The following is a 19,602-nucleotide window of genomic DNA, read 5'->3' as shown; positions in this document are numbered from 1 at the left end:
TTGAACAACAGTGCCGAAAAGTACTACTTTTCGGCACTCTTAAGTGTGCTGAAAAGTAGTACTTTTCGGCACTGTTGTATGAATGGCCAATTTGATGATTCTTTGACATCCTTTACAACTGTAATTTAGATGAGTCTGCCTGAATTGTATTCCTTTTATGCTCAGACACGTCCTGCAGTTCATTTATGGTGTTGTTTCTTGTAAAACTTGAAAGCAAAGTGCCAGACCGAACTGGCCGGAAGCTTGAAAATTTGTGACAGTCATCCCGGACCGTCCTGGTCTGTCGGCCTACTGAAACACCTACTTGATCAGATTACAACCTAATGCACGTGGAAGGCCGCTCGCCTGTTTTATCATAATGTGTTTGGTGAGCAAGTAAAGGTGGTAGTCGATAGGTGTTTTTCGTAATTACAAAAAACTTTGTATGCAACTCGTTGCAAAACTCGATTTTTTCAGCACTCGTTGTATTTATCCAACTCGGCAAGCCTCGTTGGATAAATGTACAACTCGTGCAGAAAAAATCATCATTTTGCAACTTGTTGCATAAATAACTATTATGCAATTCAGTGTCATAATTTTTATTTTATACTACTCATTTCAGTATCATAATGACCAACTTTTCTCCATATCGGTTCATAATGCAACTGAAATGAGTTGCATAATGAAAAATAGTTGCATAATTTTCATAATGCAACTCATTTGTGTTGCATTATGAACATTATGCAACTCAAATGAGTTGCATTATGAAAAAATCATTGCATAAAATTTTGTATGGAACTCGTTGCAAAACTCGATTTTTTCAGCACTCTTCGTATTTATCCAACTCGGCAAGCCTCGTTAGATAAATGTACGATACATGCTGAAAAAATCAACTTTTTGCAACTCGTTACATAAATAACTATTAGGTAAATAATTTTAGAAATCATTCGAGGAATTCTTGGAGGTATTTAACCTTCCAGGACGCGCGCCATCGAAACTGCACCGCGCTCGCAATGCAGTGGCGATTCCCTAACCTCAATTCTACCTGTTCAACGAATGTAAATTCTTGAATTTTTTCAACATGACTTGAAATTTGTGGAAAATGGCGAGAATAGCCGTTTCCGTCCATTTGCAATTTGGTTCTGATCTTCAATCCTCCGTAATTGCATGTTTTAGGGTCGTTGAACAGGTAAAAAGTGAGGTTACGAGACGCCACTGTCGCAATGTATACGACGAGCGAGATTTTTTGGGAGTGTTGTACTTTTTACAACAGCGCGCGTTCTGAAGGGTTAAAGCAGAACCCCTGAAGTAATAATTTGAGAAATACTTGATGATATCCTCGCAGGAAAGTATATTATTGAAGGAATACTAAAAGGCTCCGTGAAGAAATTGCTTAAGGAATTCGGGATGGAATTCCTGACGGATTCCTCGAAGGAATTCCTAATTGAATCTGTGGATAAACTTCTCAAATTTTTAGAAAAATATCTGCAGATATCCTTATAGAAACTCCTAGATTACGCCCAGGAAATTTAAAGACTTGCTAAAAAATGTTGAAGGATACTAAAGGAATGGAGAATCCTTGCAGAAATCGCGATAGGGTGTTTTTAAAAGAATTCTTCAAGTAATCTCTCGAGAAATTCATGATGGAATTCAAATAGAAATTCTTGAAGGGATTTCTACAGGAGTTCTTGATGGAATTCCTAATAGACATTTTGAAAAAAAAAGTCGTCAGTAATTCTTAAAGGATTTTCTTGGGAAGTTATGGACGGAGATGTTCTCACAGGTTACCTTAATGAAATTAGTTAATTAAACCGTTGAGAAATTCCCAACGGATTCATTTGATTTTTTTTTTAATTCAATGCTTAGAAGATTTCTTGAAGCAACGCATGGAGGGAATCCTGGAAGAATTTCTAAAGGAATTTTAGAGGAATTATTTAAGAAATACTTTGAAAAATTCCTTCAAATGATGATGATTTGAATGATGATGATGTATGATTTTTTGAAGGAATGCTTGGAACAGATTATTAATAAAACCGTGGAAATTCCTGGAGCTCCCCAAGGATAAGGAAATTCCTGGTGAAACTCCCCAAGGATAAATTGAATAACTACTTGGTAAAAACGTTAGGGGAAATTCTCAAACGCTTGAAAAATCACAAATGAGATATTTGGAGATCGAACTAAAATAATTCTTGGGGGTATTTCTGACGAATTCCTATAGAATTTCTTGGGGGAATATTGTAAGAATCTTGCAGAAATAATTTAAGAATTCATGGAAAATTCTTGCAGAAACTTTTAATTATACTTAAGAGAATTCCAAAAGAATCTTTGGAAAATCGCTAAAGGGATTATTGGAGGAAGACTTCAAAAATTTCTTGGAAAATCATTTAATAATTCCTCAAAAGAATGATGAATGCTTGATGGTATACCTTAGATAAATCCTTGGAGGATACTTGACGCTTCAGCAACCATACTCTCTTCGTGCTACCAATAAAGCAGCGGTGAATTCGTTTCTCTTCTGCTGTTGAAACCCTGTACCGCTCGCTATTTTGAGACGGGTATCGGCCTCTAGCATTCGACTGCTGCTGGCATTCTTCCCATACGTCACTCGTCGTTGCTGGCGTTGGCGTCGCTGGTTGGTACCTATCACCTCTTGCGCTGTTGTTGGCACTGTAAACATAAACTATCATTATCTGTAGACATCGTCAATTCCATTGACCTCTTATAGCTTTTAATAAATAGTACTGTGCAGCAAATTCTTCGACTGACAAGCGCGGAATATTGAAACGCATGGTTTTGTTGTTACTTGAACTTGTGACATTGGACCGCTGTAGGATTTCACATCTTTCACGTCCGAAAAATGTCGCCCATCGACCAGCATGTAGTCTATCTGGGAGCTGACACTACTGTCCGGGTGTCGCCAGATGTGTTTTCGGATATTCTTAAGTGCGAAGTAGGGCACTCTCCGCAGGCCTTATAAAGGCTCTCATAAACTTAACTTAAACTTGAACTTGATTGACCGCCCGCAGTTGCAACTCCAGTATCGCCATATCAGCTACACTCACACAAGGAACCAATGAGATAGCTGCTTGGGACTAACAGGCATCTTCAGTGTGTGAGAGTTGGACGTGGTCTTCTATTTTTAGGCGACAATGGCACCTGCTGCGTCAGGTTGCAGGTCAATGTGGGGAAGGGAATGGAAGTGATGATTGCAATCGCTTGTTGCCAACAGGCCGTTGAGTCCTCTGCACCTGCACAAGCTCATGCGGATGACGGTGTGTTGGTGGGAAATGTTTTTATTTTTGGCACAGGGCTCATGCATTGGTCCATGGGTGCCAGGTGTAAAATGATAGAGTATGTGAAGCGACACAGATCGCTTGGTTGCATAACTTGTAGGCGTTATATGATAGATGATAGATTGACACTGTGCTGCAATGAAAGTTGGAAGGAAGGGCAACGTTTTTTTTTTAATCCGTTTCTGGTTCTAGCGATCGCTACGAACATTCGAATATACATGAGATGCATATAGTGTAGAATTAGCATTTAAGTTAAAATACACGTTAATAAAAACTAAAAAAAAAAGAGATGCATATGTAGGAGAAAGAAAGAGAAAGTAGATAGAAGGATACAAAGTAGGAGGAAAAGGACAAGCCAGGGATTGAACCCAGGATCTGCTGCATATGAATCAGAAGCGGTAGCCATTAGACCACCAAGCTCGTCATCAACCTTATAAAGGTTCTCATAGAGCTCAAACTTAGTCATTGGGCGTTAGAGTGGGTCATCGTTTATATGGAAAAATGAAAAATCAAATGGTATCCCATCAGATCAAAGCTTTTTTGATCTTATTTCAGAACCCAAATAAGTGTGCAAAATTTGGGCACGATCGGTTATGTCTACGTTTTGCGCATCGCGTTTGAAGTTTGTATGGGGTTTTACATGGGAAAACACACTTTTTTGCATTTCTCTCATAACAAGCTCGATTTTTTCTAAAACCATGTAACCGATGAAGAGAAAACATAGCCTATGGTGTCGTGAAAAACTTTGTCGAAGACCGCGAAGTGATCTGATGCTTATGAAAAAAGCTATAGCATTGGCATTGCTTGGCGAAACAGCATGATTTTGTTGCTATTGTTATTCCTTTACATGTTAAAACATAAACACATGCATGCGGTTCGTTGGTTATAACTATTTTCACAAGCACCGGATCGCTTTGCGGTCTTCAACAAAGTTTTTCAGAACATCCTAGGCTATCATTTAACAGTATCGGTTAAAAAGTTTCAGACTAACTTTTTCAACTTATTACAAAAATGCAAAAAAGTATGTTTTCCCATACAAAATTCCATACAAATTTCAATTGCAATGCGCAAAGTGTAGACGCAACCGATTGCGCTCAAATTTTGCACAGGTACTCAGGACCCAAAACGGAACCAAAAAAGCTTTGATCTGAGAAAACGGTTCTGATGACCCACACTAGTATATATGCTGATTAGGCTGTAATCCTGTAGTTGAAGTATTCTCAACACACAGATTCGGTCGCATATTTGCTTCCACAATCTTGTAGTAGATGTAGTTCTTGAACGAAGTGATGGCGATGAAAATTGCTGCTTGGAATTCGCGATCTCTTGTTTTGGTCAAGCGTTACTCCTGGGACTGCCACCACCTTTACGCCGATTTTCTACAGGAGCACAAAACGAGCGGGCTCATTTAGAAATCTTACGTTACAAAATCCGACTTGCACCCCCAGTCTCGTAGAACAATCGCAGCGTGCATGCAAGTTATTAGAGTGTCGCGAAACGAAGTTTGGGAAGGCTGATATGATGCAGAATTTCATGCTCAAAGCAATAACAGAACGTACCCTGTTTGAGCTGCTCCTCTTTGGTGGACAGACACTCGGTTCGGTACGCATTTTCTAAATCTAACTGAAGTCAGAAGGACAATAGCGTCCAGACTGCTCCACCAGTTGAACACACAACTCTTAGCTGTTCGTTTTTGTCATCAACTGACCCGTGCAAACATGAGGTAGAAGCTTGATCCGACTCACCATTTTGCAGTCCTTTAATGGACATAAACTAAGGCAATTCAACGAAAAGTCGAACTCGGTCCAATAAAGTTTTATGCTTCCAACAAAACAACATAAATTGCCAAGCAGTAAATCAGCAAAACTCCCGCAAAAATGTGTCAAATTACACTCGCAAATCAGGCCGGTAATGGGGCTTGTGGAATCGATCGTTTGGTGTAACTTTTGTGTACCCACATATTCCCTGCTGGGTGGAAGCAATAACGACCTACTGAAGGCCAACCACCGCACCGCCGCCTTCATGGTAGCCGAAAACCTGCTTTGCTTGGAGCTTTTCTTTTCGGAACATTTTTATTTCTTTTTTCCCATTGAATTGATAGTATCACGCCAATTATCGTGACCGACAACAACTTATATCTGACTGAATACAACTCGCGTGTCTAGTCAAATCGCGGCTTCTGTCATCAGCGGAAGCTCACTGCATGATTTCTTCCTTGAATATTGTTTGGTATGGGTATGGGATGTTGATTTTTTAAGTTAATGAGACTTTCTTCAGTGATGTTGCTCAGGTTGTACCCCGACTAGAACCTGTGTGATGTTGGCACCTCCACCCATTCAGTAGCTGTTGCTTTTCAAAACTTGTCACCCCTTTTTCAGTTTGTCGTAGACTTTGATTTGTTGGTTGTTAGAAGTTTTGAAATTATCAAATTCCTAATGTGTTTTCTTTCCAAAAATGATTCAATCCGATGTGTGCTCTGCCCCTTGTTATGTTCTGCAACCACCCAACCCACCTTGTCGTTTGATCCCGTTCCATCGACCACACAAAACACTTCCCACCGCCGCCCATTCGTTCGGGATGGGGGCCCCAGCTAACGAAGACGCTACCCCGGATTCAGCCTACTCGTCGTCCGGTGCTGGTGCCGGTGCCGGGAACTCGTCGTCCCTGGCCGGCCTCCTTGGTTCTCCGGCCCGGCGGACGATGCCCGGTGGTGGCTACCAACATCACCAGCATCATCAGTTCTACCCTAGCGGGGAGGCACTGAATCCGACCTATGCGTCCAACATTAATCTCTGTATCAGTGACGACATCATCATCAGTGTGACCGATCATGACGACGAGAGCGACTTGCAACAGCAACAGCAACAAGAACAACAACAACAATCGCAGCGATTTAATCCTACTACTATTGCTTCTTCTTCTTCTTCCTCCAATCGTATCACTACTGCTGCTACCAATACTAACACCCATTTTATAGCGTCGCCCAAGTCGTCGTCGTCGTCCACGGTGTCATCGCCCCGCTCGCCCCGATTTGCCCAGCGGAACCCGGTCACCGGAAATGGCGTCGAAGACTACGCCGACAAGCCACGCAAGCCCAGCTCCAGGCGGGGAGGTAACTCAGGTTGGCTCATCAGATTGCTAATATAAATGTTACTAATTGGTGTGTGTTACTTTTAAGTTTAGTTATGTGCTTGTTTGTTATGTTTTCTATGTTCTTTATTATTCAGTATGGTTTTCTTAGTAGTTTGTTACTATTACTTGAATCTAATATCTGTATTATTTTGCTTTATTAATAAATATGGTAGTAAAAGTTCTTTGCAGGTTTCGCTTCCCCTTTTATTTGTAGCCTAATGAAACGCTTTACTTCTCTGCTTTATGTGTCATATTTACAAATTCTCTGCTATTACATTTTAACGCGATTTATAAGAGTTGAAATATATTGCCACTATGAATCAATCATTTTTTTGTTGTTGTATCTTGTCAAAAAAAAAAAAAAAGATTCCTTGCCTAGATTCTTCTAAGAATTCTTGACGGGATTCTCCTTAGGATTCATCCCAGAATTTCCTCCAAATTTCTTTCAGTTTTTATCGAGAATTCTCCTATGATTTCTCAAGGGATTTTGTTTTCTGATTTCTTCCGGGTTTGCTGCAGTGGTTCCTCTACCGAACCCAGTCGTCACTCCATTAGTTTTTTTTTGGGTTATCTAAGGGATGCCTCCTGGGATTTTCCAAGAAATCATTCCCGAGGTTCTTTCAGCTAGAAATATTATATTACCGGTTTTTACGGAAGATAGAGATAAATAAACATCAAAATACGATGAATGGATTCAGTTAAGCAGAGAATTTCTATAATTTCCAGTTCCGCCCGCCACTTTATCAACTACTAGCTAATCGCAACGTTTCACTTCCTCCACAGAGAACGGCAACCCGGTGACCGGTGAGGGATACAAATCTGGCGGTGCAGCGGAGATCAACACGACCGTCCCATCGCTGAACGGTGCCGGCCATGTCATCAACAAGAATCGCATTCCTCCAGGTGGCTTCTCGTCCGGTCTGTGGTAATCCACTGGTCGGCCGCAGTCCACTGACACTGCGGTGCACAGGGGTCCACAAAGCCTCCCGCACCGCATCCTTTGTATTTCATTTCAAGAAGACACACACGTTATAAAACCGTCGTAGATTGGACGAACCCGTTGCAGATGCACGCAGCAAGTTGCCAGACCTAAATGCGATAAGCGCAGAATAAATAAAGACGATCCCGTTCCAAACAATACATGAGTCCGCCATCAAACCGAGCGATACACACTCGAACGTTGCCGCCCGTTCAAATTCCGGCTACATTTTTCTTTTCGTCGTCAGGAGAAGGTTTATCGATTTAGGAAACCGGAAATAATTCCGGAGTGAATTTTCAATGCAAATTGTCAAAAAATAAACTGATAGTGATAGCACACCATCAAGTTAGGCACTGAGATGTCCAATAACATTTAACATAAAACGAATTACGAAACCAATTACCCCTTTTCTGTGTAGAATAGCGGAACGATAAATTTCCAAATTGTGAAACAATAAACATAATTTATAAATCTCTTTAGATTCCTGTTCGAATTTTTTGGGAGATTGCCGAGCAAATTTGATGCGCAAAATATATACGAAAAGCGAACTTGAAACGATCAGAACGGTTAAGGTTTATCAATAGCAAGCAGTGGCAGTAGGGCTGTGCATTTATCGATATTATCGATAATATCGATATTATCGGATCAAATTTATCGATACGATATCCGATATTGCTCAAACCGATGTAAAATGATACCGATAAAAGCTAATTATTTCCGATATTTACGATTAATTTGATTATTAGGTCAGATTTTGTAATATATTTTTGTAAGTTTCGCCATTTACGCAACAACATTAACCCCAAATGTGCATTTGAAGCACATTTACTATACAAATGGCACAAAAATTCTACATTTTTGGTGTACCTCCTTTTTAATGCAGTTATCTGATATCGATACGATATCGATAATGTCGAATCCGATATATCGTCGATACCGATATGAGATTAATTGCGTTTCGCCGATACCGATAAACGGTGAGGATGCACAGCCCTAAGTGGCAGCGACTGTTTCAAACACCATTTGTAGTTTTATTAACAAACACGAGCGCGCTGCAAATCGGCAGAATACAACTAATTTCGAACGAAGTTGAGAGCAATTAACAACTTATCAAAATCACACACACAAGAGCAACAGTAATTTACTACTGTGGAACAGATATGAGAACTTATATTCACATACACGTACATATAAACATTTAGAGTGCATCTGTTTAAAATATTACTCAAACAAAAAAAATGTGCATAAAATGAGAACAAAGACAATTATAAAATCGTCAGTTTTCCAGCAATCGTTTTTTCAGAGGAAAGTGCGCTGATGCGCACTACCCTCCATACTCCAACCCCACAAAATATCAATGTGGTAGTATTTATAGTGCAGTTGAATTGTATAATCTCAACATATTTAAAGAAAAACAAGAGAAACATTCTTGTCCAATTTAAGTGTACGTTTTTTCAGTGTCAAATTCTTTATTCCCTCCAACCTGGTTTTTTGCTTCTCTTCCGGATCAGTAGAATGTAATTTTGATTAAATTAATCAGAAGAATCGTTCTCGACAATGATCACACCTTTTTCGCTTTTGTACTCTTTTTTCCTTGCTGCTTTGATAGATGATCCCATCTAATCATATATCTTTCTATCGCTTATATCTGTATTACGCCAGAAAGTTGCGAGGAGCGGAAGTTTTTCACGTATTTTTATTTGAACTCTCTTCAACCTTTCGTAGCCTTTTCTTCTTTTCCTATTTATTGAAACAAAAGTATCAGTTTGATGATTTTTATAAAATTATTGAATATGACTAAACAAAAACTGTTACAGCCCGAGCAAAAATCAAGTAGCGGTTCAAAATTATGATGTGAACGAATGTGGCCTCAATTAGAATACCTTTGCTATTACTATAGGAAAATAAAAGAATGAAACGCAAATTATGGAAGAAATAGAAATAGGGAAAGAAGAAAGACCTTATATAGGAAGCCTATATTTGTAGAGTGGGAGAGTCAAAATTATTATGATAGTTGTAACGATTTGATAAAAAAAAAAGATGGGAATGAAAGTGCGAACATGTAACACATTACACAACACACAACACAAACACGCAGACAGACATAATCTACATACATACCAGATCCGTTGCAGTCTGTGAACAACAGTAAGAGCAAGCGAAGAGATGGAGAAAAAGCGATGTCGATACATTCTTCTATATACCTATTTGCATTACGCGAAACATATGACACTTTTGATGGATCCAAAAAATCCGATGAGTGGTACGGAAATCGAAAAGCAAATACTACAACATACATATTATATATAGAACAGTGAAGAAAACCTATATATGACAAACGCATCTGGATTATAATTGTACTTGATTGATTCACTCTTATTTTCATTTGTAATAATAAATTTTAATTTAATAACGGTAACGAGTGGTCATTAAATCCGAAACTTCAGTCCTCTTATATGCAGTCTTGCGAATAATCGCGACCATCACGAGACAATCACTTGAACCGCTTTCTGGAGTCACCCTTCCCAAGGTGATACGAACCAGATAGCATGCCATGCCTGGAATGACAAACATGTAGTGGGTTACACCCTTCGCAGCTTTGCAGCGATAGCAGTTGCTGAGTATGCTTCAGGCGGGTTGCTAGAGAATCAATCTCTCTGAGCAACGATGCATAACGGGCGAAGTGAGAGCGTTTGCCGTAGCCAGGGCGAACTGCGTGGTGCGCTCAATGTGTGCGTTTAAACTGAGCTATGCAAAAGGAATAGGATTTATGACGTAGTACCGTGCTTGTGATAACACACATGCATAGTTTTACATGCTGTTGCGCGTGCATCTGCTTGAGGCGACGGAGAGAGTCATGACACTCACATGAACCGTATCCAAGTCAGGATGATTGTAGCAAAACAAGGGTGACCGGGTGACTATGATGGGATTCTGTCTTTTCTGGTGTTAGCGACTGTAGAGAGAGCGAATCAGAAACCTCAGAGACAGGGTGATACAAGTTTGGTGTTTATCAGCTTTTTTGTGACTTGTACGCTGATGCTTCGCGACACTGCTTATATGCATTGCGTTTTCTAGTGGATCGATTCATACATAATCGTTAGTATCAGACCCGCCTCTTTGTGAAGAAAAACGCATCCTAGAAAAGACGGGTTTGGTGGTCTAGTGACCACCGCTTCTGATTGATATGCAGAAGGTCTGGGGTTCATTCGCTGGCGCTGGTTCTTCCCTGTCCTCCTACTTCGTATCTTGCTATCTACTTTCTCTTTTCTGTCTTTAAAAACATCCTGTCTTTATAAACATTTTCGTAGCCATCGCTAGAGCCAGAAACAGGCTGAAAAAGGGCGTTTTCCTCCCTTCCAACTTTCACAGCACAGAACTAATCTAACTCCTACATGCTATACAACTAATCGTACTGGCGCATCGTCTTCACAGTAATCTTCACACAATCTGTTAACGTAACTTTAAACAGTTGCAGTTGCTGAACTGGGCAGTTCAAAGCAATTCAGTTCAGTTTCGTTTACAATATTAAAACTACAAACTTATAGTTCGATTTTATTCATATACAAATTCCACCATAAACAATATCAATGGATTCCATCTGAAAGAACGGCAAGCTGATGTGGAAACTAACAAACCATCATCACTTACTGCGTGACTGTACTGATCTCTGCAAAACGACTGTACTGATCTTCCTTTGTGTCGCTCAAACAGTTATTGTCTAGAATTCTATATTGGTGCACACAGATGATCCGGTTGTTTCATAGCTGAATCGACTGCCCTACTACACAGTGGTTGTGGCAACACTATCACTTTACGTCTGTCATCTATGCACCAATGCGTGAACCCTGTGCCAAAATTAGAGTGAAGTGGGATAAGATGCCATTTTCAAATCGTTTCAATGATAAATACCCTCATTTGTTTGATATCAGGGTGACTATTTATAAGAAAATATAAAACTCCCTAAGTTTTCCAAGTTTTTCTTCTTTTTTTTTATTCCTTGTTGGGTATCTAAGTCACTGCGACCAGTTGTTAGATCTATTGTGACATATGCCCCAGTTTTATTTAGCTATGTCAAGTTGACGTATTACTATTGGAGTTAGCAATAATCAAACCTTGACTGTAAGCCTGATCCCAACACGGTGCGACAGTTCGGATGAACTGTACTACCACATTGGGGTTTGTTCTCCATACATCAAGGGGTTCTATTAGCCCCTTGTCGAAGAACTTAATTCTTTTAGCAGAAATTGCCGGACAACGGCACAACAAATGTTCCGAGTCTTCTTTATCCATGTCGCAAAAGCGACATACATCATCCTGAAGTTTTCCAATTAGCTTCAGATGATAACGGCTCGGACAATGGCCAGTTAGAAGGCCTGTAAAAATACTTAGATCTCTTTTTGATAGCTCTAAGATTTTGCGAGTGTTCACAAAATTTGGTTTTATAAAACGTTTGGACTGTCTCGCAAAAGTGGTGTTTTCCCAGTTGGATTTTATTTTTTCATGTTCCCATGTTTTAAACTCCATTCTGAGAAGACAACCAGATACAGCACAAAACGGTTCTGGTCCTATGAATTGGTGAGACGAACCAAGTCTTGCTAGCATATCGGCTTGTTCGTTTCCATCAATTCCACAGTGCCCTGGAACCCAAAACAGCTTCACCTGATTACGGCGAGCTAATTGTTGGAGTGAATTAATACATTCCCAAACATGTTTAGAGGTGCATGTAGCTGATTTCAAAGCATTTAGAGCTGCTTGGCTATCAGACATAATGCAAATATTTGAATATCTGTAATTTCTGCGTAAGCAAATACTACTACATTCTAAAATTGCCTGAATTTCAGCTTGAAAAACAGTTGGCCTTTTGCCCATAGGAATTGATAAATTAATCCCGGGGCCAGTCACACCTGCACCAACTTGGTCGTTCAGTTTCGAACCGTCAGTGTAAAACACGATCGATCCTGGGTGTAGTTCTGGGCCCCCATTTGTCCACAGATTTCGCCCAGGATTAATCAATTCAAAAGAGCGTTTAAAATTGTACTTTCTGCTCATCCAATCACCATTGTCTGTGATGAAAGAGCCGATACTGATTGTTTTTAGAATACTTAGATGCCCTTTCAGGTCACCTTCAAAGAGGTTTGTAGTTCTTTTGACCTTCAAAGCACTCTTTGCAGCTTCTAATTGAACAAATTGATGCAATGGAAGTAAGTAAAGTAAAGTGTCTAGCGCTTTAGATGGTGTACTTCGCATTGCTCCAGTAATTGAAAGAGTAGCTAATCTTTGAAGTTTTTCCAGCTTCTTTTGAGCTAGTCTTTCATTAGTTTTTGGCCACCATACTAGCGACGCATAGGTAACTCTGGGTCTCACAACTGCCGAATAAATCCAGAAGATCATCTTCGGCTTCAATCCCCATTTCTTACCAAAAGTTTTTCTGCTAATCCATAGAGCATTTGTAGCTTTGGCAACCACCTGCTCAAGATGCCAATTCCAGTTAAGTTTGCTGTCAAGATGTATTCCAAGATACTTGACTCTATCTGAAAGTTCCAAATGAGTTCCTTTCAATTTTATATTGGTTATTGAAAATTTTCTTCTTCGTGTAAACGGCACGATCGTGGTTTTTGAAGCCTTCTTTATCGCACCACGAAGAGACTAAATTTAGGGCAGTTTGCATTCTGTTAGTGATAATATAGTCATATTTACCACGGACTAATATGACAATATCATCAGCGAAGCCAATTATTTCGAAGCCCTCTGCTTCCAGTTTTTTGAGTAGATCATCAACTATCAAAGACCACAATAGAGGTGATAGCATGCCTCCTTGAGGGCACCCTTTAACTGCTCTAACACTAATAGATGAGCTGCCAAGGTTTGACGATATCTCTCTTTTTGATAACATCTCCCCTATCCAATCAATAATGCATTCGTCAAGGCCACGCTTTGACATAGCATTCTTCATTGAAGTATAAGATGTGTTATCAAACGCTCCTTCAATGTCAAGAAACGCAGCAAGTGAAATCTCTTTTGCTTCAAAAAATTTTTCTAGTTTTGTAACCAGCTTATGAAGTGCTGTTACCGAAGATTTGCCCTCTTGATATGCAAATTGATTTTTGCTTAGAGAGCTTTTTATTAAATATGACGATTTAATGTGCTCGTCTAGTATTTTTTCCATTATTTTTAACATAACGGACGATAGACTTATGGGTCTGAAGGATTTTGGTGATGATTTATCCTTCTTATTTGCCTTTGGGATAAAAGTGACTCGCACTTCTCGCCAAGCTGTAGGGATATAACTAAATGATAAGCTTAATCTGAACAATTTAGTTAAAATGGGTGTTAAGATTTCTTTACCCTTCTGCAGTAGTACAGGAAAAATTCCATCCCTACCAGGCGCTTTAAAGGGTTCAAAGGAATCTATCGCCCATTCAACCTTTTGTTCTGTAATAATTTCATTGGCCAGAATGCTTGCATCACTCCTGACACCTTCTAGCCCAGTTGCATCATGATTCTCATGAATATATCTCCTGGTTTCATTGTCATCAGTTTGCGATACAGTTGCATCCTGGTCTTCAGTAGAAACAACTATAGAACACGGAAAATGTGTTTATGCAATTCAGTATCATAATTTACATTTTATATAACTCATTTTGATATCATAATGGGCAATTTTTCCGAACTGGCTCATTATGCAACTGAAATGAGTTGCATAATGAAAAATAGTTGTATAATGTTCATAATGCAACTCATTTGAGTTGCATTATGATCATTATGCAACTCAAATGGGTTGCATTATGAAAAAAATCATTGCATAAAATTTTGTATGGAATTCGTTGCAAAACTCGATTTTTCAGCACTCTTCGTATTTATCCAACTCGGCAAGCCTCGTTGGATAAATGTACGACTCGTGCTGAAAAAATCAACTTTTTGCAACTCGTTACATAAATAACTATTTCATCATTGTTTCCAAAATTTCATTGGTACTCGTAGTAAAAGAACCGTCGTCTTTTTTTAGAGTTCCAAGACCAATTGAATGATCTTTAGCGAGGATTTTTTGCAGTCTAGCGCAATTGGAGTACTTTCAATGTTTTCACAGGTGTGCCTCCAATTTATCCTCTTTGATCTTCGGATTTCTTTATTATAAATTGTGAGGGACTCTTTGTATTGTTCCCACTGTTGTGTTCTCTTAGCCCGGTTAAATAGTTTCCGGGTTTTCTTTCGTAATTTTTGCAAGTTGTTGTTCCACCAAGGAACATCTCTATTTGAAGAACGTTCCTGAGAAGCACAACTGCAATTGAATGCCTGTCGAACCAGGTTTGAAAGTGTTGTAGCGCTTTCTTCAAGTTCATGGCAAGAATTTGGAATGCTATGGAAATTGTCCATTTCCGTTGAGAGTTTTGAGATATAGAGCTCCCAGTTAGTCTTCCTAGGATTTCTCGTAGTTTGTATGAGTTGTAGACCAGCCTCATATTCAAACAATATATGCCTGTGATCAGACAAAGATGTTTCATCTGACACATGCCAATTTTTGATTTTTTCCGACAGTGTAGGACTACACATCGTCAAATCAAGAACTTCTTGCCTAATGGCATTTGTAAAAGTAGGTTCATCGCCTCTGTTACATAGAAAAACTATACAGAAATATCCTCAAAGCTTAAGTTAAGAATTGAAAAAATGGCGCAAGATGTATTATCCAAGAGATTTCAACAAATCGCTGAATTATTTCAAGAACTGTTCAATAAAACTCTTTCGAATATAATACAAAAATAAGTTAGGAAATATTTATTTTTTTACAGAGTTCTTTTGGGTTAATTGCAAAAAAATGCTCTGCCATTTTCACCTGCAATGACTTCCAAATACTCTAAAAAATCAGGAAAAACATTCAGGAGTTCAACCAGTAACTCTACAGACTATACTGCGCTGAATCGTAAGTCAGTCCCATCTGTAAAAACTAGGCTCTGAGAAAATGGACCTAGAAGTTTTCATATTCGATTTCTATGTAAAATAAAAAAAAATCGCCATGAACTGCAAATTTCTGCGATAATCATGAATCTTTCACACATTGTTTCAAACGTTATGGAACAATCTGACTTGGTGTTGTTTTTCGATTTCACTAAACAAATCGTATTTTTAATAACGCAGCTGAACTTACATCCGAAAATAAATCGACAACTACCATTAACTCAATTTTGCCCAAAATGCAGTTGGGACTGACTTGCGATTCACGGCAGTATATGACCGTTGAATTGCATACACCGCACAGTGGGAAAAATTGAACCCGAAACACGACTAAATTCATTTTCTCAGCTGGGTAACAGGTTCTGCCAGCGGCTGAGACCATTTTCGCTTGGAAAAAGTGTGCTGAATCGATTGGTGGGGGTCTCGTTGGCCGGAGGCCTCACCCTGGCCAGCTAGAGGGCCGGAATCAATCCGAATTCCTTACGGAAAGCAAAATCATTGTCATCCAAGAATACTTTCGCACCCGATATTTATTCTGAAGCCGCAAATCAGAAGTCAACCGCACTCCGGATAATATCAGTTGCAAATTATGGTCCAATTGTGGTTCCGGAACAATCCGGGACAACCCGGAGCATTAGGGTGGGGCTAATTTTAAAAAATCTCTCTGGGATATGATTTCCCAAATGGAAATCGATCTACTAGTCGAAATAAGTAAGCTGTACAAAAATGAGTGATTTTGGTTGATCTTTAGGGGTGGCGCAAAGTGATTTTTTTTGTAGAGCAAATCTTTAAAAATCATTTCAAACTAAATTTTCAAATATAATTTTTCTAGACTAAATCGGTGATTTTAGAACCCAATTGGGTCAAAATTGTGCTCAAAATTGAGATATCTCTACTGGTTTATGAGATATTTGAAAAAAAATGTCGTAACCCAAAAATTAGATATCAAAATATGAAATTTTTTTTAAATATCTCGGAAACCAATATCACGCAATTTTGAACATAAATTTGGCCCAACTGGGTTCTAGAATCACCGATTTAGTCCAGAAAAATTATGTTTGAAAATTAAATTTGAAACGTTTTTGGAAGGTTTGCTGTAGCAAAAATTTCACTTAAACCCTTTGCGCCACCCCTAAATATCATCCGAAATCGCTCATTTTTGTACAGCTTTCTTATTTTGACTAGTAGATAACTTTCCAGTTGGGAAATCATATCCCGGAGAAATTTTTTAAAATTAGCCTCGCCCTACCAGAACATCCGTATAAGCGGGTATATAGAAGACTTACTCTAATAGATATTTACATTACATTTATACCCATATTGAAAGTATGAATGAAAATAGAGAGACATTCAGTTGACAATGAATGTGGCGAAGCACGAATGAAAAAATGAGAATGTGAAAATTTCGAATTTTTTACTCTCTGGATAATACTAGCCTGTTAGAAGGTAAGATGTGGCCACTGATAATTCCGAGTTCTTCTGAATACCTATACTACATACGTATATCTAAATATTGCTGCAGCTTAATAAATAATACAGAATTCACAATCAATTCAGGTTGAACAAATCCATATTGGTGACCACTAAACGGCAATCCGGAATACTTCCGGAATCCCTCAGGGATGCTTCCAGAATTCTTCTAGGTTGGATCAAGAATCCTTCTGGGTTACTTCCAAAATACTTCTGAGATGCTTCCATATTCCTTATAGGATGCTTCCAGAATGCTTCTGGAATGCTTTCAGTTTTCCTTCAGGATGCTTCCCAAGTTCTTATTGGATACTTCCAGATTCCATCTAGAGTGCTTCCAGATTCCTTTTGGAACATTTCCTAGATTTTCGGGAATATTACAAGAATCCTTCGGAGATGCTTCCAGAATTGTTCCATGACACTTTCAGATTTCATCTCGGATGCTTCCAGAATTCTTCTGAGTTGCTTTCAGAATACTTCTAGGTTGCTCCCAGAATCTCTATGGGATGCTTCAAGATTTATTTTGAGACACTTCCCGAGTTTTTCTTGGATGTCACCAGATTTCTTCTGGGATGATTTTTTTTTATTTTTAAACGAAAGAGCACCTTTTTCTGAGCCGCTATGATTTTTTTTTAGATTTTAAGAACTTTATTTTGGTACTTAAAATCAATTTCAAAGAGATTTTTTGACATCACCTTTTGACAGCTGGGCAACTGCTTGACAGCTCCTTTCAGTACAAAATGCGACGAGGGGTGATTCGACAAATCGCTCCCATACAAATTTCAAATTGATTTTTAAATAGGTTCCCGGCCATCAAAATTGATGAAAATTTGGATTTCGGCTCAGTTTGGCATGCAGATTCAGAATATGGAATTATCTCAACACCACTAAAGAAGCCAATTCAGATTATTCCTGAAAATCATCATGCGATCCAATTTTATTCACGATTTCTCTAAGTATTTGTTAAGAAATTTATTCAGAATGGTTCCCTATAATTTCAGCCCCGAAAAAATGTATTTCAGAGATAGATTCATGTTATATTCAGATACTGAAAATGTTTAATTAAATTATAACAATTGATTTCAAAATTCAAAACGGATTTCTAGTATTTGTTTAATCCGCTACGAAATGTACCCAGAAGTTCTTTAAGTATTCCAGGTTTTCCCTGTTAAATATAATCACCTGAAGATTCCCGGTTTTCAGGTGTTTTCCAAGTAGCAGACACCCTGATTTCAAAAGGAATCTGGAGCATCCCACAATTATTCTAAAAGCATCCCAGAAGAATTCGGAAAGCATTCAAAAACGAATCCTGAAGCATTTCCAAAGAATGCTGAAAGCAACCCAGATGGATTCTGGAAGCAGCTTATAAAGGAATCTAGAAGCATCCATGTTGAATTTTGAAAGCACACCCGAAGGATTCTGGAAGCATCCTGGAACGAATCTAGAAACATCCTATAAAAAATCAAGAAGCATTCCAAAAGAATTCTTCAAGCATCCCAGAAGGGATTCTGGAAGCATCTCAGAAGGCAAACTAAAACTTTTGCTAAAGCAAACCTTCCAAAAACTTTTCAAATTTAATTTTCAAAAATATGTCATATTTTGGTATCTAACACAAAAAAATACCAAAATACGACATTTTTTCCAAATATCTCAGAAACCAATAGAGATATCGCAATTTTGAGCACAATTTTGGACCAATTGGGTTCTAAAATCACCGATTTAGTCTAGAAAAATTATATTTGAAAATTTAGTTTGAAATGATTTTTAAAGATTTGCTCTATTAAAAAAATCACTTTGCGCCACCCCTAAAGATCAACCAAAATCACTCATTTTTGTACAGCTTACTTATTTCGACTAGTAGATCGATTTCCATTTGGGAAATCATATCCCAGAGAGATTTTTTAAAATTAGCCCCACCCTAATGTTCCGGGTTGTCCCGGATTGTTCCGGAACCACAATTGGACCATAATTTGCAACTGATATTATCCGGAGTGCGGTTGACTTCTGATTTGCGGCTTCAGAATAAATATCGGGTGCGAAAGTATTCTTGGATGACAATGATTTTGCTTTCCGTAAGGAATTCGGATTGATTCCGGCCCTCTAGCTGGCCAGGGTGAGGCCTCCGGCCAACGAGACCCCCACCAATCGATTCAGCACACTTTTTCCAAGCGAAAATGGTCTCAGCCGCTGGCAGAACCTGTTACCCAGCTGAGAAAATGAATTTAGTCGTGTTTCGGGTTCAATTTTTCCCACTGTGCACCGTTTTGAATATGAACTTGGATATTTATACTCTGTGCTGGTGACGAAGTAATGTTGAGATTTCGAAATTCTACCCATGATTATCCCTTCAAATTCTTCTGAAATACCTTCTTTAAATTCGTTTCCAGTTTCTCGAAGAGTTTTTCCTCGGTATTACCGTCTACCCCCGTTGGTTTGAACGACACCTCATGCAAACCAACGGGGTTCATTTTTTAATTTGAACTTCTAGTAAACCCTGTGGGCATCGAAAAACACACTGATGGTAACGGTTCTTGCTGTTTTGTTTTGATTCTGCGTTCCGTTTCACCCCGTTCCACGATCAGAATGACGTTTGAACCATTTTTAGTTTGAACTGATGTGAAGATTAGCGGGGGTAAAATTAAAAAGTGTTCAGATTAGATGCACTCAAACCAACAAGGGTAGTCGGTATCAAGGATTTTTTTTCTTTTTTTTTTTGGCTTTCTCCAGTTTTCCCCAATATATCCAGAGCTCCTTGCGAGGTTTTTCACGAGTTCAGTTTCTTTTTAGATTTTTCACGGG

At 38.8% G+C, this 19,602-nt stretch overlaps 1 protein-coding gene across 7 annotated transcripts in view; it reads left to right on the top strand.

The window, feature by feature from the left end:
* LOC109405001 (microtubule-associated protein Jupiter) overlaps window positions 1–9,796 on the top strand; it is a 526,579-nt gene extending 516,783 nt beyond the window's left edge. For 3 of the 7 annotated variants that reach the window (XM_029871335.2, XM_029871317.2, XM_029871327.2), the window contains 2 exons: window positions 6,250–6,393; window positions 7,188–9,796. In XM_029871335.2, coding sequence (XP_029727195.2) covers window positions 6,250–6,393; window positions 7,188–7,333 — 290 coding nt within the window. In that variant the 3' untranslated portion in view covers window positions 7,334–9,796. The remainder of the gene's footprint in view (window positions 1–6,249; window positions 6,394–7,187) is intronic. The other 4 variants (XM_029871344.2, XM_029871351.2, XM_029871339.2 and 1 more) reach the window with 2 other exon arrangements.
* The last annotated feature ends 9,806 nt before the right edge of the window (window positions 9,797–19,602 follow it).

Source organism: Aedes albopictus, chromosome 3, assembly GCF_035046485.1.
Source record: "Aedes albopictus strain Foshan chromosome 3, AalbF5, whole genome shotgun sequence".
In the NCBI taxonomy this organism is placed as follows: domain Eukaryota; kingdom Metazoa; phylum Arthropoda; class Insecta; order Diptera; family Culicidae; genus Aedes; species Aedes albopictus.
This window is presented reverse-complemented; position numbering and strand designations above follow the sequence as displayed.